The following is a 24,599-nucleotide window of genomic DNA, read 5'->3' on the forward strand; positions in this document are numbered from 1 at the left end:
CTAAAAAGCGATTCACTTTGGAGAAGAAGAATAATAATAAACGGAGCAAAAACAATAGGGTCCTCTCACCATCGGTGCTCGGGCCCTAATTAAAGCTGCAAGCAGCGATGAAAAGGGCCCTCGCACCCCTGCCACCGCCACCCGGCACCTTTAGGAAAGGCCTTAAGATTACACTCACCAAATTTGAAGAGGATCAGATCAAAACTGTAGGAGTTTGTTAAAGTACAACATCAGGAAATGGCAAAAACTGCCCAAAATCTGACAGGAAGTTCAAAATAACTGACTTCCTGTTGTGTTTAGGGCTATGCTCCAAGAGACTTTTTTGTAGGTATTGGGTCTTTACATGTGTGTACCAAATTTCATACCTGTACGTGAAACGTCGAGCCGGGGCAAAATGTAGGGGCAATAAGTAAGCCATTTTGCCCCACCCAATTTTTAAAACCACATCACACGTAAATTGTCACCACTTCTGAAGCGTGTGCAAAGTTTCATGATTTTTCGAGCACGTTTTGTATTTGCCACACTTCCTGCTACCAGCAGGTGGTGCTATTGCTATAATCATAATGAGCATTGGCATGTGTTCAGGACAGGACTCTTATCAAACATGTGAAGTTTGTGGCAGATTGAAAATTGTATGCCTGAGTTACTGCAGGCTGTCTGTGGTTGCCTAGCAACATCAGAACTGCAAGCAACATTAATATTGAACTTATCTGATCATGCATATATCACCAAAAGGCCGAAATTGGGTGAACTAGTGCAAAAAATGCCCGTGCAAAATCAGTTTTTGTGTGTGTTTTTAGTAATTGTTGGTTTGGTGTGTGCTCATTGTTACAATTACACAGCAAAAGTTCAGTGACATTTTTATTTGTGCATGGTAAAAAGCACACAGTGAACTCCGAGAAAACGCTATGCTTGAGCAAACAGTTTGTGAATAGGCAACTACAAATGATGCCCGTGAAAGAGACTGTGAACGCATTGAATAGGATATGTTTAGTTGGTGAATAGCATAGGCTACTATTACACAGTAGCGACAACGTTAAGCGCACCAGAATGAAATATAATATTCAGAAGTAAACACTAACAGCATAGCTGACTTACAGATTCAGTTTACATCCACAAATGAATAAGCACCTCGATTCAGGGAGCAGTGCAAAGTGCCCGTGCAAAATCAGTTTTTGTGAGCTGATCGCCGTCAAAAAAGTTCAGGAGATATTTCTTGCGATGGCAATATGATCAAAAATAACTTTATATTGATTCAATGGATTAATAGCATTTAAAAAAAAAAAAAAAAGTCATGAATTTATTGCATTTTTGGGAAAAAATAATCCGTTTTTATAATAAATCTTAAAAAATTCAAATCCAGATTTTGATTTTCAATGTTGTTATAACCTAAAGATGCTATGTGAAAGTTTGAAACAGAAAATAGTGGTTTTCACACATTTAGTGGTTATCTCACATTCGAGAGATATGCGAATAACACACAGACAGACAGACGGACGTTTCTGTAATTTATAGATAGATGGATTTATCACGTTCGGGAACCAAACTATAATATTCAGAAGTAAACAGTGTAGCTGACTGAGTGTTTATGTCAGAATGTTTATTTTTAAACCACAGCCTTCTTGGGGCTTCTTTGACCGATACAACTCTCTAATGTCAGAATGTTTATTTTTAAACCACAACCTTCTAAAAATGATATATTTAACGATATCTTTTGCATTTCTCATCCAAACAATGTCAAACTTGGCACTGCACTTACTCGTGCCCGTGGCAAGACACCTGTCGAGTTTGAAATCAATCGGACTAACGGTTCGAGAGATATGCGAGGAACAGACACACACACACACAGACAGACAGACAGACAGACGTTCCTGTAATTTATAGATAGATGTTTGTCAGGCCGCCGAGGGCACACCCTTCGACGAAAACTCTAGATCTTCGCAATTTAACGTCACAAAGGCCTTAAGATTACACTCACCAAATTTGAAGAGTATCAGATCAAATCTGTAGGAGGAGTTCGTTAAAGTACAACATCAGGAAATTACGAAAAATGCCCAAAATCCAGGAGGAAGTTCAAAATAGCTCACTTCCTGTTGTGTTTAGGGCTATGCTCCAAGAGACTTTTCTGTAGGTATTGGGTCATTACATGTATGTACCAAATTTCATACCTGTACGTGAAACCAGGAGCCGGGGCAAAATGTGGGGGCAATAATTTACCGAATTTGCCCCCCCCAATTCTGAAAACCATATCACACGTAAATTTTCACCACTTCTGAAGCGTGTGCAAAGTTTCATGAGTTTTCGAGCATGTTTAGGCCCTCTAAAAAGCGATTCACTTTGGAGAAGAAGAATAATAATAAACGGAGCAAAAACAATAGGGTCCTCTCACCATCGGTGCTCGGGCCCTAATAAACAGAGCAATTCCAAGAGGGTCCTCACACCATCGGTGCTCGGGCCCTAATTAAAGCTGCAAGCAGCGATGAAAGGGCCCTCGCACCCGTGCCATCAACACTCGGTGGTTTTAGGAAGACAGAGCATGGTTGGGAAATGTACATTTAAGGAGGTATATATAGTAAGAGTATGTCAAAGTCAGTTACAAAATGTTTTGTATAATGGTGATAATAGCATGCTTCATGACTCAGCTAAGTGTTGCTAGCATGTTTAGTCTGTTTCTAGCATGCTCAGTACACAATAATTATGTGGTTAGTACTGCATTACTGTGTTAACCATGTCAGTTTCTGTTGCCAGTAGGTGGCGTTATGACTATAACTGAATATGAGCATGGATGTGTGTTCAGGACAGAACTCTTATCAAACGTGTGAAGTTTGGTGCAAATTGGACATTGCCTTCTTGAGTAACAACAAAGTCATGTTTCATTGAATTAGCATTCTTTAGCACTTAGCTAAGCATTGTTAGCATGTTTTAACATGTTTCTAGCATGTTTAGAACTCAATGGCATTTTTAACATGTTGCTAGAACGGCATCAACGTGTTAAACATGTCACTTCCTGTTGCCAGTAGGTGGCGCTATTACTAGAACTGAACATTCTCATGCAGATGTGTTCAGGCCATGACTCTTATCAAAAGTGTGAAGTTTGGGGCAGATTGGACATTCCATGCCTGAGTTACAGCAAATTCCTATTTAATTGCAATAATAGCATGCTTTAGCACTTAGCTAAGAGTTTGCTAGCATGTTTTAGCATGTTTCTAGTATGTTGTTAGCATGTTTAACACTTGCTGGCACTTTTTTATATGTTATTAGGAGTCCATAACAGTGTTAACATGTCACTTCCTGTTGCCAGCAGGTGGCGCTATGACTGTAACTGAATATAAGCATGGTCATGTGTTCAGGACAGAACGCTTATCAAAAGTGTGAAGTTTGACGCAGATTGGACATTCCATGCCTGAGTTACAGCAAATTCATATTTAATTGCAGTAATATCATTCTTTAGCACTTAGCTAAGTGTTTGCTAGTATGTTTTAACATGTCTCTAGTATGTTGGTAGGATGTTTAGCACCTACTGGCATTTTTTTATATGTTATTAGGAGTCAAGAACAGTGTTAAACGTCACTTCCTGTTGCCAGCAGGTGGCGCTATGACTATAACTAAATATGAGCATGGACATGTGTTCAAGAGATAACTCTTATCAAACGTGTGAAGTTTGGGGTAGATTGTACATTGCCTTCTTGAGTAACAACAAAGTCCTGTTTCATTGAATTAGCATGCTTTAACACTTAGCTAAGTATTGCTAGCATGTTTTAATATGTTTCTAGCATGTTTAGAACTCAATGGCATTTTTAACATGTTGCTAGAACGGCATCAACGTGTTAAACATGTCACTTCCTGTTGCCAGTAGGTGGCGCTATTACTATAACTGAATTTGAGCATAGACGTGTGTTCAGGCCATGATTCTTATCAAACGTGTGAAGTTTGGGGCAGATTGGACATTCCATGCCTGAGTTACAGCAAATTCATATTTAATTGCAGTAATAGCATGCTTTAGCACTTAGCTGAGTGTTTGCTAGCATGTTTCTAGTATGTTGCTAACCTGTTTAGCACTTGCTGGCTCTTTTTTATATGTTATTAGGAGACCACAACAGTGTTAAACATGTCACTTCCTGTTGACAGCAGGTGGCGCTATTACTATAACTGAATATTCTCATGTAGATGTGTTCAGGCCATGACTCTTATCAAACGTGTGAAGTTTGGGGCAGATTGGACATTCCATGCCTGTGTTACAGCAAATTCCTATTTAATTGCAGCAATAGCATGCTTTAGCACTTAGCTAAGTGTTTGCTAGCATGTTTTAGCATGGTTCTAGTATGTTGTTAGCATGTTTAACACTTGATGGCACTTTTTTTATATGTTTTTATATGTCCACAACAGTGTTTAACATGTCACTTCCTGTTGCCAGCAGGTGGCACTATGACTGTAACTGAATATGAGCATGGTCATGTGTTCAGGACAGAACGTTTATTAAAAGTGTGAAGTTTGGTGCAGAATGGACATTGCCTTCTTGCGTAACAACAACATCCTGTTTCATTGAATTAGCATGCTTTAGCACTTAGCTAAGTATTGCTAGCATGTTTTAACATGTTTCTAGCATGTTTAGAAGTCAATGGCATTTTTAACATGTTGCTAGAATGGCATCAACGTGTTAAACATGACACTTCCTGTTACCAGTAGGTGGCGCTATTTCTATAACTGAATATTCTCATGTAGATGTGTTCAGGACAGAACGCTTATCAAAAGTGTGAAGTTTGGGGCAGATTGGACATTCCATGCCTGAGTTACAGCAAATTCCTATTTAATTGCAATAATAGCATGCTTTAGCATTTAGCTAAGAGTTTGCTAGCATGTTTTAGCATGCTTCTAGTATGTTGTTAGCATGTTTAGCACTTGCTGGCACTTTTTTATATGTTATTAGGAGTCCATAACAGTGTTAAACATGTCACTTCCTGTTGCCAGCAGGTGGCGCTATGACTATAACTGAATATGAGCATGGTCATGTGTTCAGGACAGAACTCTTATCAAACGTGTGAAGTTTGGGGCAGATTGGACATTCCATGCCTGAGTTACAGCAACTTCCTGTTTCATGGCGAAACATCGAAATTTGTCAGGCCGCCGAGGACCCGCCCTTCGACGAAAACTCAAGATCTTCGCAATTTAACGTCGCAAAGGCCTTAAGATTACACTCACCAAATTTGAAGATGATCAGATTAAAACTGTAGGAGGAGTTCGTTAAAGTACGAGGCCTGAAAATGGCAAAAACTGCACAAAAATCTGAGAGGAAGTTCAAAATGGCTGACTTCCTGTTGTGTTTAGGGCTATGCTCCAAGAGACTTTTTTGTAGGTATTAGGTCATTACATGTATGTACCGAATTTCGTGCACGTACGTGGAACGTTGCGGGAGGCGCACTCCGTTGAACTTTTATAGGTGGCGCTATCGAGCCATTTTGCCCCGTCCAATTCTGAAACCTATATCAGATGTAAATTTTCGCCAGTTCTGACGCGTGTGCAAAGTTTTGTGAGTTTTCGAGCATGTTTAGGCCCTCAAAAATGCAATTAAATGCGGAGAAGAATAATAATAATAATAATTAAAGCTGCAAGCAGCGATGAAAAGGGCCCTCGCACCCCTGCCACCGCCACCCGGCGCCTTTAGGAAATGCCTTAAGATTACACTCACCAAATTTGAAGAGGATCAGATCAAAACTGTAGGAGGAGTACGTTAAAGTACAACATCAGGAAATTACGAAAAATGTCCAAAATCTTGGAGGAAGTTCAAAATAGATCACTTCCTGTTGTGTTTAGGGCTATGCTCCAAGAGACTTTTCTGTAGGTATTGGGTCAATACATGCATGTACCAAATTTCATACCTGTACGTGAAACCAGGAGCCGGGGCAAAATGTGGGGGCAATAATTTACCGAATTTGCCCCCCCCAATTCTGAAAACCATATCACACGTAAATTTTCACCACTTCTGAGGCGTGTGCAAAGTTTCATGATTTTTCGAGCATGTTTTGTATTTGCCACACTTCCTGCTACCAGCAGATGGCGCTATTGCTATAACCAAATATGAGCATGGTCATGTGTTCAGGACAGGACTCTTATCAAACATGTGAAGTTTGGGACAGATTGGAAATTGTATGGCTGAGCTACTGCAGGCTGTCTGTGGTTGCCTAGCAACATCGGAACTGCATTCAACATTAATATTGAACTTATCTGATCATGTATATCACCAGAAGGCCGAAATTGGGTGAACGTTTGTCAGGCCGCCGAGGGCACACCCTTCGACGAAAACTCTAGATCTTCGCAATTTAACGTCACAAAGGCCTTAAGATTACACTCACCAAATTTGAAGAGGATCAAATCAAATCTGTAGGAGGAGTTCGTTAAAGTACAACATCAGGAAATTCCGAAAAATGCCCAAAATCTAGGAGGAAGTTCAAAATAGCTCACTTCCTGTTGTGTTTAGGGCTATGCTCCAAGAGACTTTTCTGTAGGTATTGGGTCATTACATGTATGTACCAAATTTCATACCTGTACATGAAACCAGGAGCCGGGGCAAAATGTGGGGGCAATAATTTACCGAATTTGCCCCCCCCAATTCTGAAAACCATATCACACGTAAATTTTCACCACTTCTGAAGCGTGTGCAAAGTTTCATGAGTTTTCGAGCATGTTTAGGCCCTCTAAAAAGCGATTCACTTTGGAGAAGAAGAATAATAATAAACGGAGCAAAAACAATAGGGTCCTCTCACCATCGGTGCTCGGGCCCTAATAAACAGAGCAATTCCAAGAGGGTCCTCACACCATCGGTGCTCGGGCCCTAATAATAAACAGAGCAATTCCAAGAGGGTCCTCACACCATCGGTGCTCGGGCCCTAATAATAATAATAAACAGAGCAATTCCAAGAGGGTCCTCACACCATCGGTGCTCGGGCCCTAACAAGTCCAGGCCTGGTCCTCTCTCGATCTTCACTGTCGTCGCTCCTCCTTTATGCCTCCGCTCCTCCGCTCATCATTAATCACGCCACCTCGTCCTGCTCGCCACAGCAACAATTATATTTTATTTCAAGTAAATTATCAAGTACTCTCTACAGTTCTTTTTTAGTTACTAGAACTCTTGTGTAAGTGAACTATACTAACTAAGCATTTGTCAATACCACATACTAATCCTATTTCACTTTACCACTTTTTTTAAGGCAATAGGTTTGCATGCTTTTTTTAAGTAAGTCTTCGATTTTACAGTGTATAAAGTTATAAATATGGATATTTTTCTAACAAAAACGCATGGCTTCTCTTCAGAAGACCTTTATTAACTCCTGGATTCATATGGATTTCTTTTATGATGGCTGCGCTTTTTTGGCCTTCAAAATCTAAGTTACCATTCACTCCCAAGAGCTAGGATGTTTTAATATAACTCTGATTGTGTTTGGCTGAAAGAAGAAAGTCATATACACCTATGACTTGAGGGTGAGTAAATGATGGGTAAATGATTTTTGGGTGAACTAATCCTTTAAGCACAACATTAAAAGTTATACTCTTGAAGTGTCACACAACAGGACAAAGCAATATTGAATCGATCCACCTTATTATTATTATTATTATTATTATTATTATTATTATTATTTAATAAGAAATATGACAGAAAGAGTTTGCTACTATGCTGGAAGAGATTTTAGCAAGAATAGGCAGTCAGCATAGAGTCCTTGAATGCTTCTGTTGAAATTAAACAGACTTACACGTGAGATATGCATCTTGTTTTAGATTCATTGGCACCACAGGAAAAATGATTTTGGTTAGGAAGATCATTATAATGAATAGAGAACAAAAATACAGAGAAACAGGATAAGACTAATTAAATCACTGCCATAATTAATGTTCTTTGAACAGAGATCAATAATGTGCTAGGTCCATACATTATACAGTTTTACAAGCTATAGCTTTTAACAACCTCATTTATCTGACCACCGCAAGGGCTGTTTCCATGGTAACTGAACATGTTAGAGGGGTTCTGCTGTGTATTTTATTCCTTAGGTTTATGTGCTTCTGTCTTCATGTATAATTGATATGCTAGATATAGCGCTACTGTAATATAATGCTAAACAGTAAGGACATGCTGAGGACAAAAGGTGCTTTTCTTGAACCTTGTTTATTGCCTTGCTAGCATTTTGTGCTTGAACTTTAAATATATCTGTGTGCAAGATGAAGTCTCAAACCTGCTGACAGTATTTTACATTAGTAATTTTAGTCTTCTTGCTTCAGTGCTGGAAAGGTTAGCCAGCAGATACCTAAAAACTTAAAAATGATGGAAGGAATAAGTTTGGCATAAATTTGCTGATCTAGGAAAGGACAGATGCTCGAGGTTCAAAGATATAATAGACATTGTGAGGATCTGCCTTCTGTGTCTCTGATGGTTAAAGGTAAAGGAGCGGAGGACCATCACTCCGCCTTGTGTTTAAAGGTTCAGAGGAGACAGTAAAACCACAGATGATTTCACAATGAGAGAGAAAGAGTTCAGGACAGGAGTGGAGGAGAACAAGATGGCAGAAAATAGAAGGAGAAAACAAAACATAAAGGAGAAAGAGATATAGATAAAGACAGACACTATGTAAAATCAAATAAATAGGGTTTCTACAAGAGACTGACTACCAAATGTATTCATAATTAGTCATAATTTGGAGGTGGTTGAATTTGTAATATTTCTATGTGGTTTATCATCGCATTGTGACAGTGCTACATAGAAACACTTCTGACTTGTTTTCAATAGAATTTGAATTGAAGTAATTAAGCATGAACCAATACATTTTTAAGCCTGATCCATTATTTAAGCCTGATTCATTATCTTGCCTTTATCAAAAAACAAAAAAACAAAAAAAAACAAAAAAAATCCCATAGACAAATTTATGACAAATCGCTAATGTCGAATAGAGGCATTATAATTAAAATAAATAAATACACAATATACACATGCATGTTGAAAATGACAAAAACACTGCATACAATAGAATACTATATATACACACCGTTGTTGTTTTTCTTGGAATTTCAGGTCCAACCAGTCTGAGGACATATAGAGATTAGATCAAGAATGGATAGCATAACAGCATCACAAACTGAGAAGAGAACAACCAGTGACAAACTCTTAAGATAAAGTGTTTATTTAATAAATAAATTAAAATCTAAAATGGAGAACTGATCATTTAAATGCACTTATGTAATTGTCAGGTAATACAAAACAACCAACCCACAACCGGCACACCTATCTAAACAAAGAGATCACATTCTTAACAGAGAAAACTAAAGTGAAATCAAAAGCTAAACTGTCTCCCGGGTAAAGATCGGAATCAGTCTCATCAACACATCTGATCAGAAACACTCCACTTGCTTCCTCAAAATCCAAAAAGACTAATTTCTGCTACATCAAATATATAACAGTTCATTCCCATTATTTTAAATATAAACATGGTATTATAGCACTCTGTAATGGCATTTCTTTGTCATACGGAACTGATTTTCATGCTGAGCGCGCTATATATGGCATATCTAGACATCATACATCATTTACAACACCTTCCTCTTAATGGAGACTCATACTGACAGACACTTTCACACTACTGGAACTACCACAGACCGCACTCTTAGCATCGATTAAATTACATAATAAGCCAGCTCAGAAAACTCTTTTGATATTACACACTGATGATCTTCATGTGCTGATGTAAACACAGGTTTCTTCTGTCCACCTCTGGCTCGCCTTAAGGGGGCGTCAGTAAGACCACTATAGGGAAGACAGAGAACATGTTGTCTGAGTTTGTTTTCACACCCAGCTCGCTTGGAGCATTGCAGGAACCTAGTGAGTTTTCTTTTATCCCAGTTTGGTTAGTTTAGGTATATATGTCCCTGTCCCAAATGGCACACTTCATATGCACTTTAGGTCTTGAGGAAGTATAATGGCTGCCGTGTGCGCATGTGCGTTAAGTCCACGAGACTGTAGGGTGTCCAATTTGTAATTTTAGGTCTTTTAGGCCCTCGATGCGCACTTCTGCCGAGCCCACACTGGTGCTAGTATACGAGTAGTAGTACGCACTTCCAAATTGAGCAACAGGTCAGAGAAATTGGTGTGACGAAAGGTACACAATGCTAAACCGTACCTGTCAGGGTTCTATCACTTCTGTCTTGTCATGTATGGTGTGAGCACATGGATTGTCATATGTTTCCTTGTGCCATGTTCTCTCCTGTCGATTGTCTAGCCCCTCCCATCTTGTTACCTGATTATTGCTTCATTTGCCCCACCTGCCTTCCCTCGGTACCTGCTTTGTTTGCTTCCCTATTTAGTCTCCCTGTGTTTGCAGTCCTGTGCTGGTTTGTTGTTGTAACTTTACCCTGTTATGGTCCTCCTGTAGTCCAAGTCCAAGTCCAAGTCCAAGTCCAAGTCCTCCCCCTCAGAGTAGTTTTTGTTGTCTGTTTTGTTTTATTGTCATTAAATACCCATTGTCCTGCACTTGAGTCCTCGTTCCTTTCACCTACCCAAACCCTGACAGTAACAAAAGCATCATAAGACTTATCCTACCCTACACCTTCACAGGCAGCTTTCATGACATTGTAAAGAGATTTAAGCATGCGCATTACTCTGACCTGTTGATAACCACACTTGGGCCCATACACTTCACATGCACTAGTGGTCTTTCAGTGGCCGCTGTGTGCACGTGTCCGTTAAGTGGGTGTCCCATTTGCCATTTTAGGTTTCAGAAGTGTGTTTGCGAGCGCCCCGATATACTCTATTTCGCCGCCACGACAGTGTGGATTCGGAGGAAGATTGCGAGGGCTTATGGTTCCATTTGGTACAGGGCCTTGGTTTTAATTGCAGCAAAATTACAAAGTGACCAAAAAAAAATACATTGCTCTGTTAAAGATTTGAAATTGAAGTTAGTCAATTCTTGTGAAGTAGTGGGAATTTAAGGAGCTGATGGTGTGAGATGTACCGGTTTTGTAATAACATTACAACATTAAATTAGAAAGAATGTAGTGAAACACATTACAGATGCAAGTCATATAGTTTCCAAACACTTATTGTTCATAAGGAACACAGGAGCACATGAACTAATGTTATTCAACAGAAAAACTCCAGTTCACTGAATCTGTGCATTATTTTACCTGAAGACTGTCTTTGTGTTCAAAAAGCAGCAAAGGTTTGTCAGCAATGACACTGGAATAAAGCTCCGCTTCTAGATCCTCCTGCTTTTAAGGGGTTTGGTACAAAAAAAAGTTAATCACATGTTTTATGTATAAACTTTAATTACATATGAAGATATCAAACCAAGTAGCATTTATATGAAGGTAAAAGAGAATAAAAGTGCTCTTTTCAATTTAAATATTGCACAAATTTTAAGCACTAGATTATTCTAAAAATACACTTTCTGGGTGTTATTAACTTGTTGGAATTCCATATTAATTTGAGCCTATAGTTCATGTTGCAAAGGGAACATCATTCTTATTTTGTGGTTAAAATCCCTTTTGAGGGCAATACTGTGTTTTTGGATGTCATGCTTCAAATGCTTTTGTTAAAGGAACACGCCGACTTTTTGGGACTTTAGCTTATTCATCGTATCCCCCAGAGTTAGATAAGTCCATACATACCTTTTTCATCTCCGTGCGTGCCGTAACGGAGGGATTTACTCGCAGCGCCTGAGAAGCCCCGTGGTGAGGAGCAGAGAGTTCGCTCAGAGTTGGAGTAAATCACACCGCAGAAGTAGCAGTGCTTCGCCTTCTGAGAATATAGTTCCCAGTATACGGTTAGAAGATGGCTGTGTCTCATGTGACCTTGTTATTTGTACACGCTGTGACTATACAAATCACAACATGTAAATAGGAAAATGTTGACGTTATTTTGTCACTTATTGGGAGCTGTATGCTAGCTGGAACCGTTTACCTCCAGTCTTTGTGCTAAGCTAGGCTAGCGGTGGGTGCGTCAGACAGAGTTACGGCACGCAAGGAGATGAGAAGGGTATGTATGGACTTATCTAACTCTGGGGGATCCGGTGAATAAGCTAAAGTCCCAAAAAGTCAGTGTGTTCCTCTAAACAGTGTTTTTCAGTTTAGTTGAATATTAATCAAGCATATTTCATTTTTGTGGTACTTGCCATCATATCGTTCTCATTATAGTTTTGGCTTTGCTCTGTTGACCCATGAGAGCTGAACTGTTCACCGTCTAGCACACTTAAAGACAGCTCGGGTAAAGACTCTTGTTGTGGCTTTTCTTCAGTTGATGGAGGGCTATCAATGCAAGCTGCAAGAAATAAGATTATGATTTACTGTAATATCACAAGCACTACATCCTTTTATGTATGTCTGCATAAAGAGAAGAAATGATGGATCATGTGAACTGACGTGTTGGTGAAGCCGCTGCCTCCGTCCACTTGGCATCTGTCTCAGTGTCCAGTCTCAGCTCCAGGACACGGATATGATCCAAGAGCTCCTGTTTGTGAATAAAACTCTAGCAGTCAGCAAGCATGACATCAGTTCAGATCAGTCAGACACAGATTCAGAAAGCTTTGACCTGTTTCTCCAGCTGATTCTGCTCTTGCTCCTTCTGCAGGGCTCTCAGACTGGCTCTCAGTTCCTATGATTTACACACATGATAGAGAAAACTTCATTCAGTATTAGAGGAGTGATTTAATCTCAAAGCGTTTGCTAGCAAACTCCATCACTTATCGGATTCGTGCTTGTATTTGCCTAAGATGCCTGTAGGAATATGGTCATCATTGCCTTTTGAATTATAATGTCTTTCATATAAGTTTTATTTATAAGTATAAATTATAAGCAGACTCCTGAAGTGAGTTTTCCTTTTCTGAGAGAAAGAAATTGAGAACTTTGGAGGAAGCTCTTTTAATTTTAGATTTTGTGTGTGTGTGTCTACAGTTGATTCACTTAGAGTACATGTGTTTAATTCATGGCTGAGTTTATATATTTAGTGTCTGCCTGACTTCTTGTATGTCTGAACTTTGATTTAGTGTTACACACTGCTATGGTTGTCTAATGTCATCTCTCTCTCTCTATAGGAATGATACATTAATTTGGTGTTAATGTACTGTTTCTGAAACAGTCAGATGTAAACGTATACCACAGTGTGACATCAATGTGGAGGAATAAAAATAAAAAATAAATCGATGTGGCAACTAATTTTGTAAGTATGAAACTTGCAGTATTTTTTTACCTCTTATATGTCAAAAGAAAAATGTATGTAGTATGTCATTAATGAATCCTTTAACTATTTTAGCTTGCAAATTAACTTAAAGACACCATGAAATTAAAATTGACGATTATAGTTTTTTTTTTTTTATAGAATATCATATTTATTTTTAAAGATTTATGATGATTTATCTGTGCACATTTGTTAAATTCACGTGGCTCATAATCTGTAATCAAAATAACTTCCCCTCCCTCTTGGTTCCGAGCAGAACCTGAATTGAAATACAACATGTTCCTGGATCAACATCTTTGTTGATCCTGGAACAACATTCCAGTCAACCAATCAGATTTGAGGGACAAGTTTACAGATTATGTCAAGTTTAGGGTTACAACCAGGGTTAGGTGCTTCTACATCAGTGTTATTCACAGATCATTTCCCTCTGATTTTAGGGAGAAGTTATGGGTAGGTTTAGGTTTAGGGGTAGGGATATTGTTAGGATAAAATGTTTGGACAGGAATGTTGTTCTAGGATCAACAAAATATGTTGACCAGGAACGCGTCAAACTCAATGACATCTCTTCTCTTCTCTTCTCTGATGACGAGGGTGGAGAAACCTGTCACTCACATGAGATCCACCAATAGCAAACAACAACCAGTCTATCAGTTCCCCACAGACAAAATCAAGCCCCGCCCACATTTGTTTTTGTTCCAGAAGCGTTTCACTCAGATATATGTCACAATAGCGAAGACGATAGCAAATTCATACATAGTTTCATGCAGTAAGTAAAATATGTTTCCACATTCAATATTTCAAGATCAAGTGTTTTATTAAGTTTCTTATCAACCAAGTTAACTAGTGTCTCATGGCATCCATTCATATGAATAATCAGGGGGGAAAACACTTCTGTAAACATATACATGTGCAATTTATAGTGGTGTTTCAGATCTATTTTGGTCAACTTATTTACAGTTTTTTTTTAAAAGCAACACATGACTCATACTGGTGTTGCTCCAAGACCAGTAACCTGACCCACATATGTGCTGGGTATACAGAAGGCTCTGAACGAGGTGAAAGTTTAATTATAGGGCCATGCATGTGTCATGGAATATTTACCCGGTTACAATCCTTCTCATTCCCAAGCTCCACTTCCAGTTTCTCTCTCTCCGTTCTCTCCTCCTGGAGCCACTCTTCCTTCTTCTGAAGCTCGCGGCTCAGTTTCTGGACACGATCCTTATCCAGCTTTAACAAGAGCACAAAGATTTTGAGTCACACACTTACTAGTAAGTGTTATGACTTTTCCATCCCGATCTCACAGCAATTCATACACATTTTACGAGGTGGCTAATTCATACGAATTCATACGACCTCACTCGTACGAATTTGTACGATATTTGCTAAATCATACATATTTTACGAGTTGCCCAATTCAAATTAATTCGTACGAATGACCTACACCTGACTCCGCCCCTACCCATCACGTGGGTTTCAGCCACCTATTAGCCATCTTTCACTCACTCGTACGAATTTGTACAAATTGGTCATGAGATATAAAAGTGGTAGTACTGTAGTAACCTCAGCACTGTGTCTCAGAGCCTCTCTCTCCTGGGCCCAGACGGCTTGTCCCTCACGCAGAGCCAGGTTGGCCTGGGACAGTTGTACATTGATCTGTGCCGACTGCAGTCGGACCTGGTGCAGCTCTGCATGGCTGTGGCTCTGCATGGATCCCAGTTCACTCAGATCCCTGCGGAGGGCATCAGTGCTGCGCTCACTGGCCTCCAAACGCTCCTGTAGGGTCTGCAGATCTGTGTGTATCTGCTGATTCTCAATCTGCAGAGGAAATACTCATTCTCATACAAATCATGCCGTTTTACAGTCCGAGATATCAATTCTGAAGTCCACGTAAAATGTAGCACTGATTTTAAAAAAGATACACCATCTAACTTTTTTTTTTTTTTTTTTGCGTTTTAACGAAAAGCCAATACATCAATCCTTCTTCCAAAGGTGTGTGTGTGTGTCTGGTGTGAGATTTTCAGAGGTTAGTTGTCACAATGAATGAGAAAGGTTGACATGGAGCCTCTAAATCTCCAACCTTCGGGGAATCACCCATTTCAACCAGACGAGAGTCTGCTGGAGAAAATAAAACGAGACAGAGCTCGTAATAAAACAAGAATCAACATCGGCTTGGTTTTAGGACATGGAGAGAACTGAGGGATTTGAGATGATGTAAAAGCGATGCTGAGATTATGGTGTTTAATTGCTCTACAGATGAGTAAGGTGTTTTATTGAACAGATAAACTGTCACATGTATCTCAGAGTTCACTGTAAAGCCTTATCTATTGTGAAGATCATTTCATTATGTTGTTGTAGCACTGTGCTGGATGGGTAAAGCTGCAGTAATGTCTTCAGCTAAACAGCTTGAGATCATTTTTAAACTGGTTATATCTCTTAAGTTTAGTAGTAAATGTCTAATGACCACACTGTCACGCAGAGCCAAAGCACAAACAAAAAATTGTTCCTCTAAAAAAAGCATGAAGTTTTGTTTTTGAACCGCTACCTTTAAAAATGTGATGTAAACACAGAATGCAGAAAATATTACAATGACGAATGTAAAAAGTTAGAACATTCCGATGTTGAATTTCATATTCATTTCTTAATTTACATTTATTGAACTGAACTGAACTAAATCAACACTGAACTGAATAATTTTCAGTAATATTATTGATTTGACTGCACTGACACACTATTGGATGAGAAGAAAGCTGAATTGAGCTGAATGATGACACTTCTGTTTTCTGTAGAGCTGCTTCACACCTGAATCCACTTTCATAATTTGTTTCATAAACCGAACTGAATCAAAACTGAACTGACTCATTTATTCTGTTGTTTTCCTCTTTATTGAATCTACTTTGAAACAATCAGCTTTGCATAAAGCGTTAAATAAATTAAGATGAATTGACCAAATTTATATATAATATAATTCACCTGCAAATCTTTCTTCTCCTTTTCTTCATCTCGCCTTTGTGCGGTCATCTTTTTAACTCTTTCCTTCATTCTGCAGAGGAAAATGGCATGTTTCTATCTTAATGTGTTTTCTTTTCCTTAACCGCTATTGACTCAATTAGTTAGTTATGTTATTGAAATGAACAGTCCGTAAACAAAGTGTAATATAAGTCGTAAATCACCTGTCCAGCTCGGCCTCTATGTCCTGTTTTTGTGGAGTCAGAGTGGCAGCCTCCTGTTCGAGTTCTCTGATCCGCTGATGGTTTTCAGCTCTCTCTGCTAGAAGTCCATTAAGTTCAGCAGACATGTTTTCATGGGTGTTCTGCACATCCTGATGGTAAATGGTGTTTTTGTTTTTGCTTTTCTGATTACAAATTTGTGGTGGTCTAGAAACATGCCCAAAAAAATTATTGGGTAATACTTTACAATAAGACTCCACTATATTAGCAGAAATTTTTTTCTGAAGCATTTATTAATCTTAGATGATGTTATAGGGTTAGTTCACCCAAAAATGAAAATTTTGTCATTAATTACTCACCCTCATGTCGTTCCATAACCCGTAAGACTTTCGTTCATCTTCGGAACACAAATGAAGATCTTTTTAATGAAATCTGAGAGCTTTCTGTCTCTCCATTGACAGCTACGCAACTGCCACTTTATTTACAAAATATTAATCTCCAATGCGCGTTCACACAACGTCTGCTCTTGCATCAACACAACCCGCATGTGTCATGGTGCTATATGAACGCCTATTGGAAATAAATATTTTGTAAAAAAGTGGTAAATTTTGTGTTTTTTGTGTAAAAAAAGCACTTGCGATAATTGAACGAGGTCTTAAATAACTTTATGTGGCTTGAAAGTGGTAGTTGCATATGATTTCAATGGAGGGGCAGAAGGATTTCATCAAAAAGATCAGATTTCATCAAAAAGATTCTAATTTGTGTTCTGAAGATGAACAAAAGTCTTACGGGTTTGTAACGACATGATGGCGAGTAATTCATGACAGAATTTTCATTTTTTGGTGAACTAATTAAACTTTTATGAATACATTCTTAAAATGTTAATACAAAAATGTTAATATCATTTAACAAATCTAAGCTAACATGCACTAATGAACAGTTGCATTTTTATTAAATAATGTTTAGAGAGATTATTAAATACTGTAACAAATGTATTGCTTTTACATTGCATTAACCAACATAAACCAATGAAACCTAAAACTTTGATTGTACCTTTTGTTTTTGCTCCAGTTCCTCAATTTTTTCAGTGCTTTGCCTCAGGTTGTCTTTTAGCTCGTCAATCTGTATCTTCATCTTATTTCGTACGCTTTCAAACTCATCTCTGTCCATCATCCATTTCTCCCTCTCTTTCTCCACCTCAACATCTGCATTCTCAAACCTCTTATGCAACTCATGAATATCACGCTGACATCCTTCCAAGAGACTCTGTGGAAATGTTTTTTTTTTTAAATAGGAAGAAGGAGTAAAGGAGTTTAAAGGAGTAAGTACAATATTATGGCAGAAACAGTGGCATAAAAAGTGGCATAAAAAGCCTGAATGTCATTGCTAAATAACATATATCAGAATATATCAGTAAATGATACTAGAGCTAACTCACTTTTTTAACCTATGTTGCACCATTTGAAACTTTGCTTTGTGAAACTTTTGTGATATTTTGTCATAAGATGCAATGACAGACATGTTTTGCATGTGTCTTCTTAGGTGTCCAAATATGTATTGTGGTGTTTGAAAAGCATTGTTACAGTGAGATCTTTCCTCTGACCTCTAGTGTTGAACGAAGCCTCACCTGTAGGATCTGAGCCTTCGGCACCACCAGCAGAAGGTCATCTCCATCCTCCTGTTCCTCTCCGTTTTTCTCCTGCTCTAGCATAACAAGTTCATCCAGAGGTCTTGGAGCACAGAAAGAAAATGGAGAACTGACTGCAGATACCTCACCATGTTCATCCACATACACAAACTGATACGCCTCCCCACCGGGTTTTGGTAGATAAGATGCTGAAAGATGGCAGGAAAAGTGGAATAAAGATCAGAAACCAAAAAACATATGCACATAAATGGCCTGGTACATCCTTGTTAAATTTAACAAATAATCCACAATACCCCTCACCCAAGCAAAGGTTTACAACTCAAAGAAATCATAATCCTATAACCTCTATATATAATCACTTGAGATATGTACAATCTCCCTATGTAATCATGCATGTTCCTTTATCTATTAATCTAAACTCTTTGAATGAATGCTTTACTTAATCAATATCACATGTTTGGTATCTATGATTTTCTATTTTAATTTCTTGAATGATCATGTACATTATATGTCAATAAATATGCAGCATATTAGTATTATAAGAATCTTTAATAGTTTCTCAATCAACAACTAATCAAATTATCAATCACCAATCACCATACTAGAAGACAAAGGATCATAAAGTTTCCCTCCTAAGAAACAACTCTTCATTGGCTCACTCGCCTCTCACTCATGACATCTTCACTTTAAAAGATCTCTGATCACAAGATCAGGCCCCCTTTTTTCCCTTTGCTGATTCTGAGAAATTGAAGATGGGCTAGAAGTCTTCTAAGGAGCCCTAAGTTTGTGCCAGGCTGTGGCCTTGTCTTTCCATCCACCAAAGATCATCTGACTCCAACTGGTTTTCTCTCATCAAGACAACTTCAGCAAAGATAAACTGGAGCCTCAACAAATTGCATCAGGACAGTTTTATTCAAATGGCCGAGACATGCAATTATCAAATTAATAAGTAACCCCTACTTCTTTTAATGAAGTGTGCGTTAAAACTAAGAAGCCGATGGTTTGCTCAAGGCTGTTGATCTGCTGAACAATTTCAAACAATGCTATAACTTCTTGCTTTCCTGTATTCTACCTCAGCTCTCTTTCCATTGCTAAACTGTATGCATGTATGTTAAGTATTTAGTCTGTTTACTAAAGACTTGTTTTGCCACATGTAAAGTTGTTTGTGGTTCATGCTCACATATATAAATCATGCAGATTTTGGCAACATGCTCTGAGTAGTACCCCGGAAATTAACCCTGGGAATTAACATTTCTTAGAATTAAAAAACTATTAACTCTGAGTTTTCATTAGTTGATTGTGGTGTTAATTCTGCTACATTAAGTTAATTCTTACAGCTGATCTATAATATTTATAATAGTTATAACTACTCACATTTCCTTAAAGATGTCAGGCACTTGCAATCGTGTTGCAATAGTTATTAAGTATCAGATAACTTGAGTGTTCTTGTTCTACCAAGAACTGCAGTTGTTATTTCACTGGTGTAGGACATGTGACAGCATGCATGCCCAGCAAATGTATCAACTAGGCTATAAAGAAACATAAATAAAATAGTATATTAAATATCAAATATAAACATACAGTAAAAGGCCACACTACAGTTGGCATCCGTTCCGGTTTGGTACCCTTCTGGTGCTAGAGCCCAGGCAAACGTGTGGTAATCTTTCAATGTCAGCCATCCCACCTGTGAAACAAGATGAGTTATAACAAAAAAAGTATTTGCTTTGCAGGTTCATCCTTTCCACACACTAGCTGCATCCAAATTCAGAGGCTGCATCCTTTTAAACGGAAGTATTAGGTTTCAACTTACTCAACTTACTCAACTTGACCGTCCCATGAAACAACGCCGGTTCGAACTTCTAAGGATGCGGCCTTACAGCTATTGTGTTCTGTAGTGAATAAACACTGTGTTTTACCTTAAATAGACCTATCCAGTCATGACTGCTCCAGTCGTGTTGACTACTTATAGTGTAGCGACAGTCCACCCTCGTATCTGAGAAATAGTTCTCTGCAACATCTCTGAAGTTCACAGTTCTGGTTTCCTCCATAGTTATAAATCTGCTCAGATGTCTGCACTGACAAAGAAAGCAATCAAAAACAAAAACCTACTTTGAAAACTCTTTTGGTTTTGTATGTTCAGCATCCACGACCATAACACTGCTGTTGGATCAGATGTACGATTACTGAACATTTTCAGTCCTTCCAAATAACTCAAGTGTCTGGAAATACGAGTCAGCACAATCATGTTTGTGTAGTCGGCTATATTTAGTGTCTTTCCATTAAACTACAAACTACAGGAATGCTTGACACCGCAGACGACTGTATTAGATGTCCATGTGTTGTGAAACTGCATGAGAGATGGGGTAACAGAGTTCTGTCTGTGAATGTTTACACAGCAGAAGTAGCTGTCAAATCAGATCAGACTAATCATTCTCATTTCATGATCTTCAACATTTCTAATATTTTAATTTAATCATTGTATATGTTATTGTTAACACAACCACCGGGGCCCTTCTGTAAATATCCATTACAGTTATTAAATATAAAGTCTGCTATTGACAGCTGAATTTTTACTTATTGAGAGCTTTTCAATAAGTAAAATGCAACATTTCACACATTAATTAACATTTATGCATTTGGTAGACAGTTTTTAACAAAGTGAGCATCAGGTTTTTATCACTATGTGTGCTGCCTAGGAACTGAACCCATGACCTTTGTTCAACTACAGGAACTCTAATAATGAACAGCAGAAAATAAGCATACAAACGAACAACAATAAACACTATGAGGTTTTTCATGGTCTAAATCTGCATTTTAAAATGTCATTGGAACACCATGGCTAAAATATCAGGGTAAATTTTTACTCTTACCTTAATACAAAGATAGGTTTATTGCAGAATCAGATCACCTGAGACCGTTCACGTCCCTGTACGAGTGCTTATGATCTTGATGAGACTTAAACCGACAGTGTGAGAGCAACAAACAATAACAAATGCACATGTTGATGAACTGCCCCCTCTGTTGCACTCTGGGAAGTGAAGTCCAAAACAGCACCAATCACTCAGTGAGATCATATGATCTCATTGCCATATTTGGCATGTCACATCACACGTGTGTGTGTGTGTGTGTGTGTGTGTGTGTGTGTGTGTGTGTGTGTGTGTGTGTGTGTGTGTGTGTGTGTGTGTGTGTTTTATATATATTCCCTACTATGTGGAAAAAAATTTGATTTTAGATCTTGTCTGAACTGTAGGAGTGGGCTAATGTGGAACAGTGATAATAAGGACAACAGAAATGGATGATGGGAAATTTTGAGATTATGCATAGAAGACATAAATCATCCATAAATTATATGGTAGGAGAGCGAGAGGAACAGGAGCAGTCGGGGAGAATGAGGAAGCAGTGTGTGAGTGACAATGTTTTTGATGAATGCCATAAAAAGCACTGAGAAATGAACTGGGGGAAATGTTGTATTAAGAGCAGTAGAAAGAAATGTTCCCTATATGACAAGAATGAACCTGTAGAGAAAGTATAAATAGTGAAGAGTGAAAGATTGAGGGGCTGAGGTGGTGGTGGTTTAGAAGGAGGGTTAAAGGTACTTAGTATGCAAAGCCAAGCTTCACCATCTGCCTAGTGCAGCGATTCTCGTCATATAACTGTCTCTGCGCTTACAGCCAAATGAAGAATGTTCTGGGTTTAGTCATTCCACAAAATTAATGACAGCTGTGTGCTTGGTGGGCCAAGAGGGAATGAGGAATAGTGTGGAAACGGGAATAGTGATTGATTGTCCATATGACCAAATCCCCTGTTTTTTTAAGGAGATTTTCTGTATTCTTGTCAAGAATTTCACAATCAGTTTATCTTTTTTTTTTTTTTTTTTTTTTTTTTTTTCAGGCCACACCAATCCTTATTAAAGACACACTGGAGAGCTGCATTAGAAATTGAAGTTGTAATTATAATTGAAAGAGACACTTTCACTGTTATTTCCATGTTTAACTCTTTCCCCGCCAGTGTGTTTTTTTTTTTGTTTTTTTTAAGGGAAACACCACTGCCAGCATTTTTGAAAATGTTCACAAAATTTTCATGGCCCCAAGAATATTTTGTTGTATGAATATCTGAATATATTATAGCTTCATGCATTCTTTGAGTGCCAAATCGCAAACATATTGCTGTGATCAGATGCTTTCTTAACTGCTGTTTAACTGTGTTTATTTTGTTTTTGAGAGGAAAGTGCACAGCAAGCATTTACATTTTCATCTAAACGCTGTCAGGATGGTGCCAGGATGTGCACTAACAGGATACCTCTTAAAGGTACTTCACACCTTGGTTTTACCCCAAAGCAAATAAAAGAAAAAGAACTTTACAGTGATTATACAGGTCCTTTAGAAAAAAATGCCATTCACCCCATTATCTTTGACCCACATCACCTAATCACCAAACAAATCAGTAAAGACTATGATGATGGACTGCATCACCCAGGCCCAGAGAGTATGAAGTATGAAGCTCAAAAGATATTGGGTGCTAAAAGGACAATCTACACAATCTGCAACAGCAACAAAAAAATGTAGAGGGCAACATCATCCCCACAGAAAGGCACATCTCCCACCTGCCCGCTTGTGAACCCACTAGATGGTCTTATATTAACTGACATAGACTGCTTTGGACCATAGAGGCGGGAGGTCGGAATGATAAAAAATGGGGGTCATTTTCAAGTGTATGATCCAGAGCAGTGCATATTGATCTCCTCACAAACATGGACATTGACTCGTTCCTGATGGCCAACAGCTTTATCTCAAGCCAAAAATAACCCTTTGAAATCCTATCAGACCAGGGAATAAATTTCAAATGTGGGAAAAAAAGGAGTTAAATTCCCCCTGTGGTGAAAATCAAGGTTGTAATATTGTTTATATGTTTGTAGTGTTTTTGAATGTACTTTAAGAAAAACCATGTGTAAATTCATAAGTCGACAGCATTGCTGAGTATTTCCTCCTTAAAACTGCAGTGAACCAAAGACAGTCTCAAAAACACGCTTTGAAATCGCTGGTGTTTCTGACGTCACAAACTACCTTGTAACCAATCAGATCAACGTGTGATCGTCAACCAGTGGATCTCTGAGCTGAGTGAGTGAGTGGAGGCGGGGCTCATTTGCATATTCATAGAACTGCGAATACTAAATGAGGAAAGGGTGTCGAGTTACATTCAAGCTATTTTAAGGCATGAAGAATTTTTTTTCAAGGAAAAGCGCTTAAATATATAATTTTGGTGATCAAATATGAGTTTTAAGGGATAAAATGATTGACTACAGGGGGACTTTAAAAGAGTAATTTGCTGCACTGCATCCAGAGCTACAAGTTCAATTTGTCCCCCAGCAGATTTATGTTTTTTTTTTTTTTTTTTATACATTTATGTTCATCCCACCCAGCACATCACACTTTGGTGGATCTTAGGAGAGTGAAATACAATCTCTAAAGGCAAACGGTGCTGATAGAAATAGAGAGGTCCTCAGCTTTTAGCCCATCGGCTATATCTCCTTATTGCTGACCTCATATCTTGATGATGGGGCGGCGAGATACCTCACTCCCCCAAATAATCTGAACTTCTGAGTCGTAGAAGATGAAGACACAGCCAACTCTTGGCAGACTACTTCTGGAAACATTTCACCAGACACAGCTTACCCAGCCTCCAAATTCATCAGAAATGGAGATCAGAGGGAACTGATGTTCAGGTCAGCAACACTGTCATGGTTGTTCCCTTTGGCCAGTTGGAACAGTCAGCCAAGTCTTTTCTGGGTCAGACAACCAAGTCAGATCAGCAGAGATAAGAGTAAAGGACGAGACCTTCATATGAGCAGTGGTCAAGCTTATCTGGATTCCCTTTTGAGTAACGGTAGTCCCATTTTCCTACCTCTGTAATCTGTAATCTAAAACCAATTTGAACTGCAAAAACTACAGATGATGCAGGATAGATCACATGACGAGTGATTACATTCGTACTGAGACGTGTGCTACTGGAGTAAATATGTGAAATGTAGACCTTCTCACTTACACACACCTCTTTGCTTACCCTTGTGTTTAATCCTTCTATGGAAATAAGCATTTTTTGGTGAGCATGAGCCATAAAGTGTCCCTGGAGCAGATCGGCTGTAAATCTTGCCATAAAAATGCAGTGCGGTCAGTGGTGCCATCAGCCATCAACTGCCTTTTTCGCTGCTCTGATTAAGGAGAAATAGACAATAAAAAAGCAGCATTTTCTGTAAATTGCACCCATCCTTCCATTTGCAAAGTACTGCAGTAGTATGGCACTAGAATTTTAATGATGGACAAGTGCAAAAAGAGAGATAGAGAAAGAAAGGGAGTGTGAAAGAGAAATTGAGAAATAGAAAGTTAGAGGAGAAAGAGTAATTATCTTGTACAGTTTTCCTCTTTATGGAGATTCAAACACTAGTGTTTCAGGGTACGTTTACACAACAACAATGTACTAAGAGCGGAAAGGTTTTTCTTTCAAAAAGATTTGTGAAAACAACTAAAAACTCTGTATTCTGCTGGTAGGCCAGTAGGTGGGGATGTCACTTTGTAAAGCA

At 38.5% G+C, this 24,599-nt stretch overlaps 1 protein-coding gene across 6 annotated transcripts; it reads right to left on the minus strand.

The window, feature by feature from the left end:
- Nucleotides 1–9,143: 9,143 nt before the first annotated feature.
- Nucleotides 9,144–21,032, minus strand: calcoco1b (calcium binding and coiled-coil domain 1b). 6 transcript variants are annotated; one of them, XM_079857377.1, is made up of 14 exons: nucleotides 20,893–21,032; nucleotides 19,939–20,097; nucleotides 19,604–19,706; nucleotides 18,002–18,210; nucleotides 17,428–17,640; nucleotides 16,378–16,526; nucleotides 16,178–16,247; nucleotides 14,768–15,022; nucleotides 14,309–14,434; nucleotides 12,563–12,625; nucleotides 12,394–12,481; nucleotides 12,147–12,292; nucleotides 11,161–11,241; nucleotides 9,144–9,784 (listed from the first exon to the last, which is right to left on the minus strand). In XM_079857377.1, exons 2-14 carry the CDS (start codon nucleotides 20,068–20,070, stop codon nucleotides 9,773–9,775), a joined length of 1,647 nt encoding a protein of 548 aa, XP_079713503.1. In that variant the 5' UTR covers nucleotides 20,071–20,097; nucleotides 20,893–21,032; the 3' UTR covers nucleotides 9,144–9,772. The 6 variants fall into 6 exon arrangements, with proteins under 6 accessions (XP_079713503.1, XP_079713501.1, XP_079713504.1 ...); XM_079857375.1 differs by having other exon boundaries at nucleotides 11,161–11,244; XM_079857378.1 differs by having other exon boundaries at nucleotides 12,143–12,292.
- Nucleotides 21,033–24,599: the final 3,567 nt, after the last annotated feature.

The sequence above is a fragment of the Squalius cephalus genome (genome assembly GCF_949319135.1).
Source record: "Squalius cephalus genome assembly, chromosome: 22".
Taxonomy (NCBI): Eukaryota; Metazoa; Chordata; class Actinopteri; order Cypriniformes; family Leuciscidae; genus Squalius; species Squalius cephalus.

What these genes read in the sequence shown, in the direction of transcription:
- calcoco1b (XM_079857375.1), bottom strand. Translation starts at nt 20,070, where the DNA reads ATGGAGGAAACCAGAACTGTGAACTTCAGAGATGTTGCAGAGAACTAT. An exon ending in CTGTAGTGTGGCCTTTTACT is followed by an intron (nt 18,211 to 19,603) that starts GTATGTTTATAT and finishes GCCATCTTTCAG; the next exon opens with CATCTTATCTACCAAAACCC. An exon ending in AGAATCAGCTGGAGAAACAG is followed by an intron (nt 12,482 to 12,562) that starts GTCAAAGCTTTC and finishes ATTCACAAACAG; the next exon opens with GAGCTCTTGGATCATATCCG.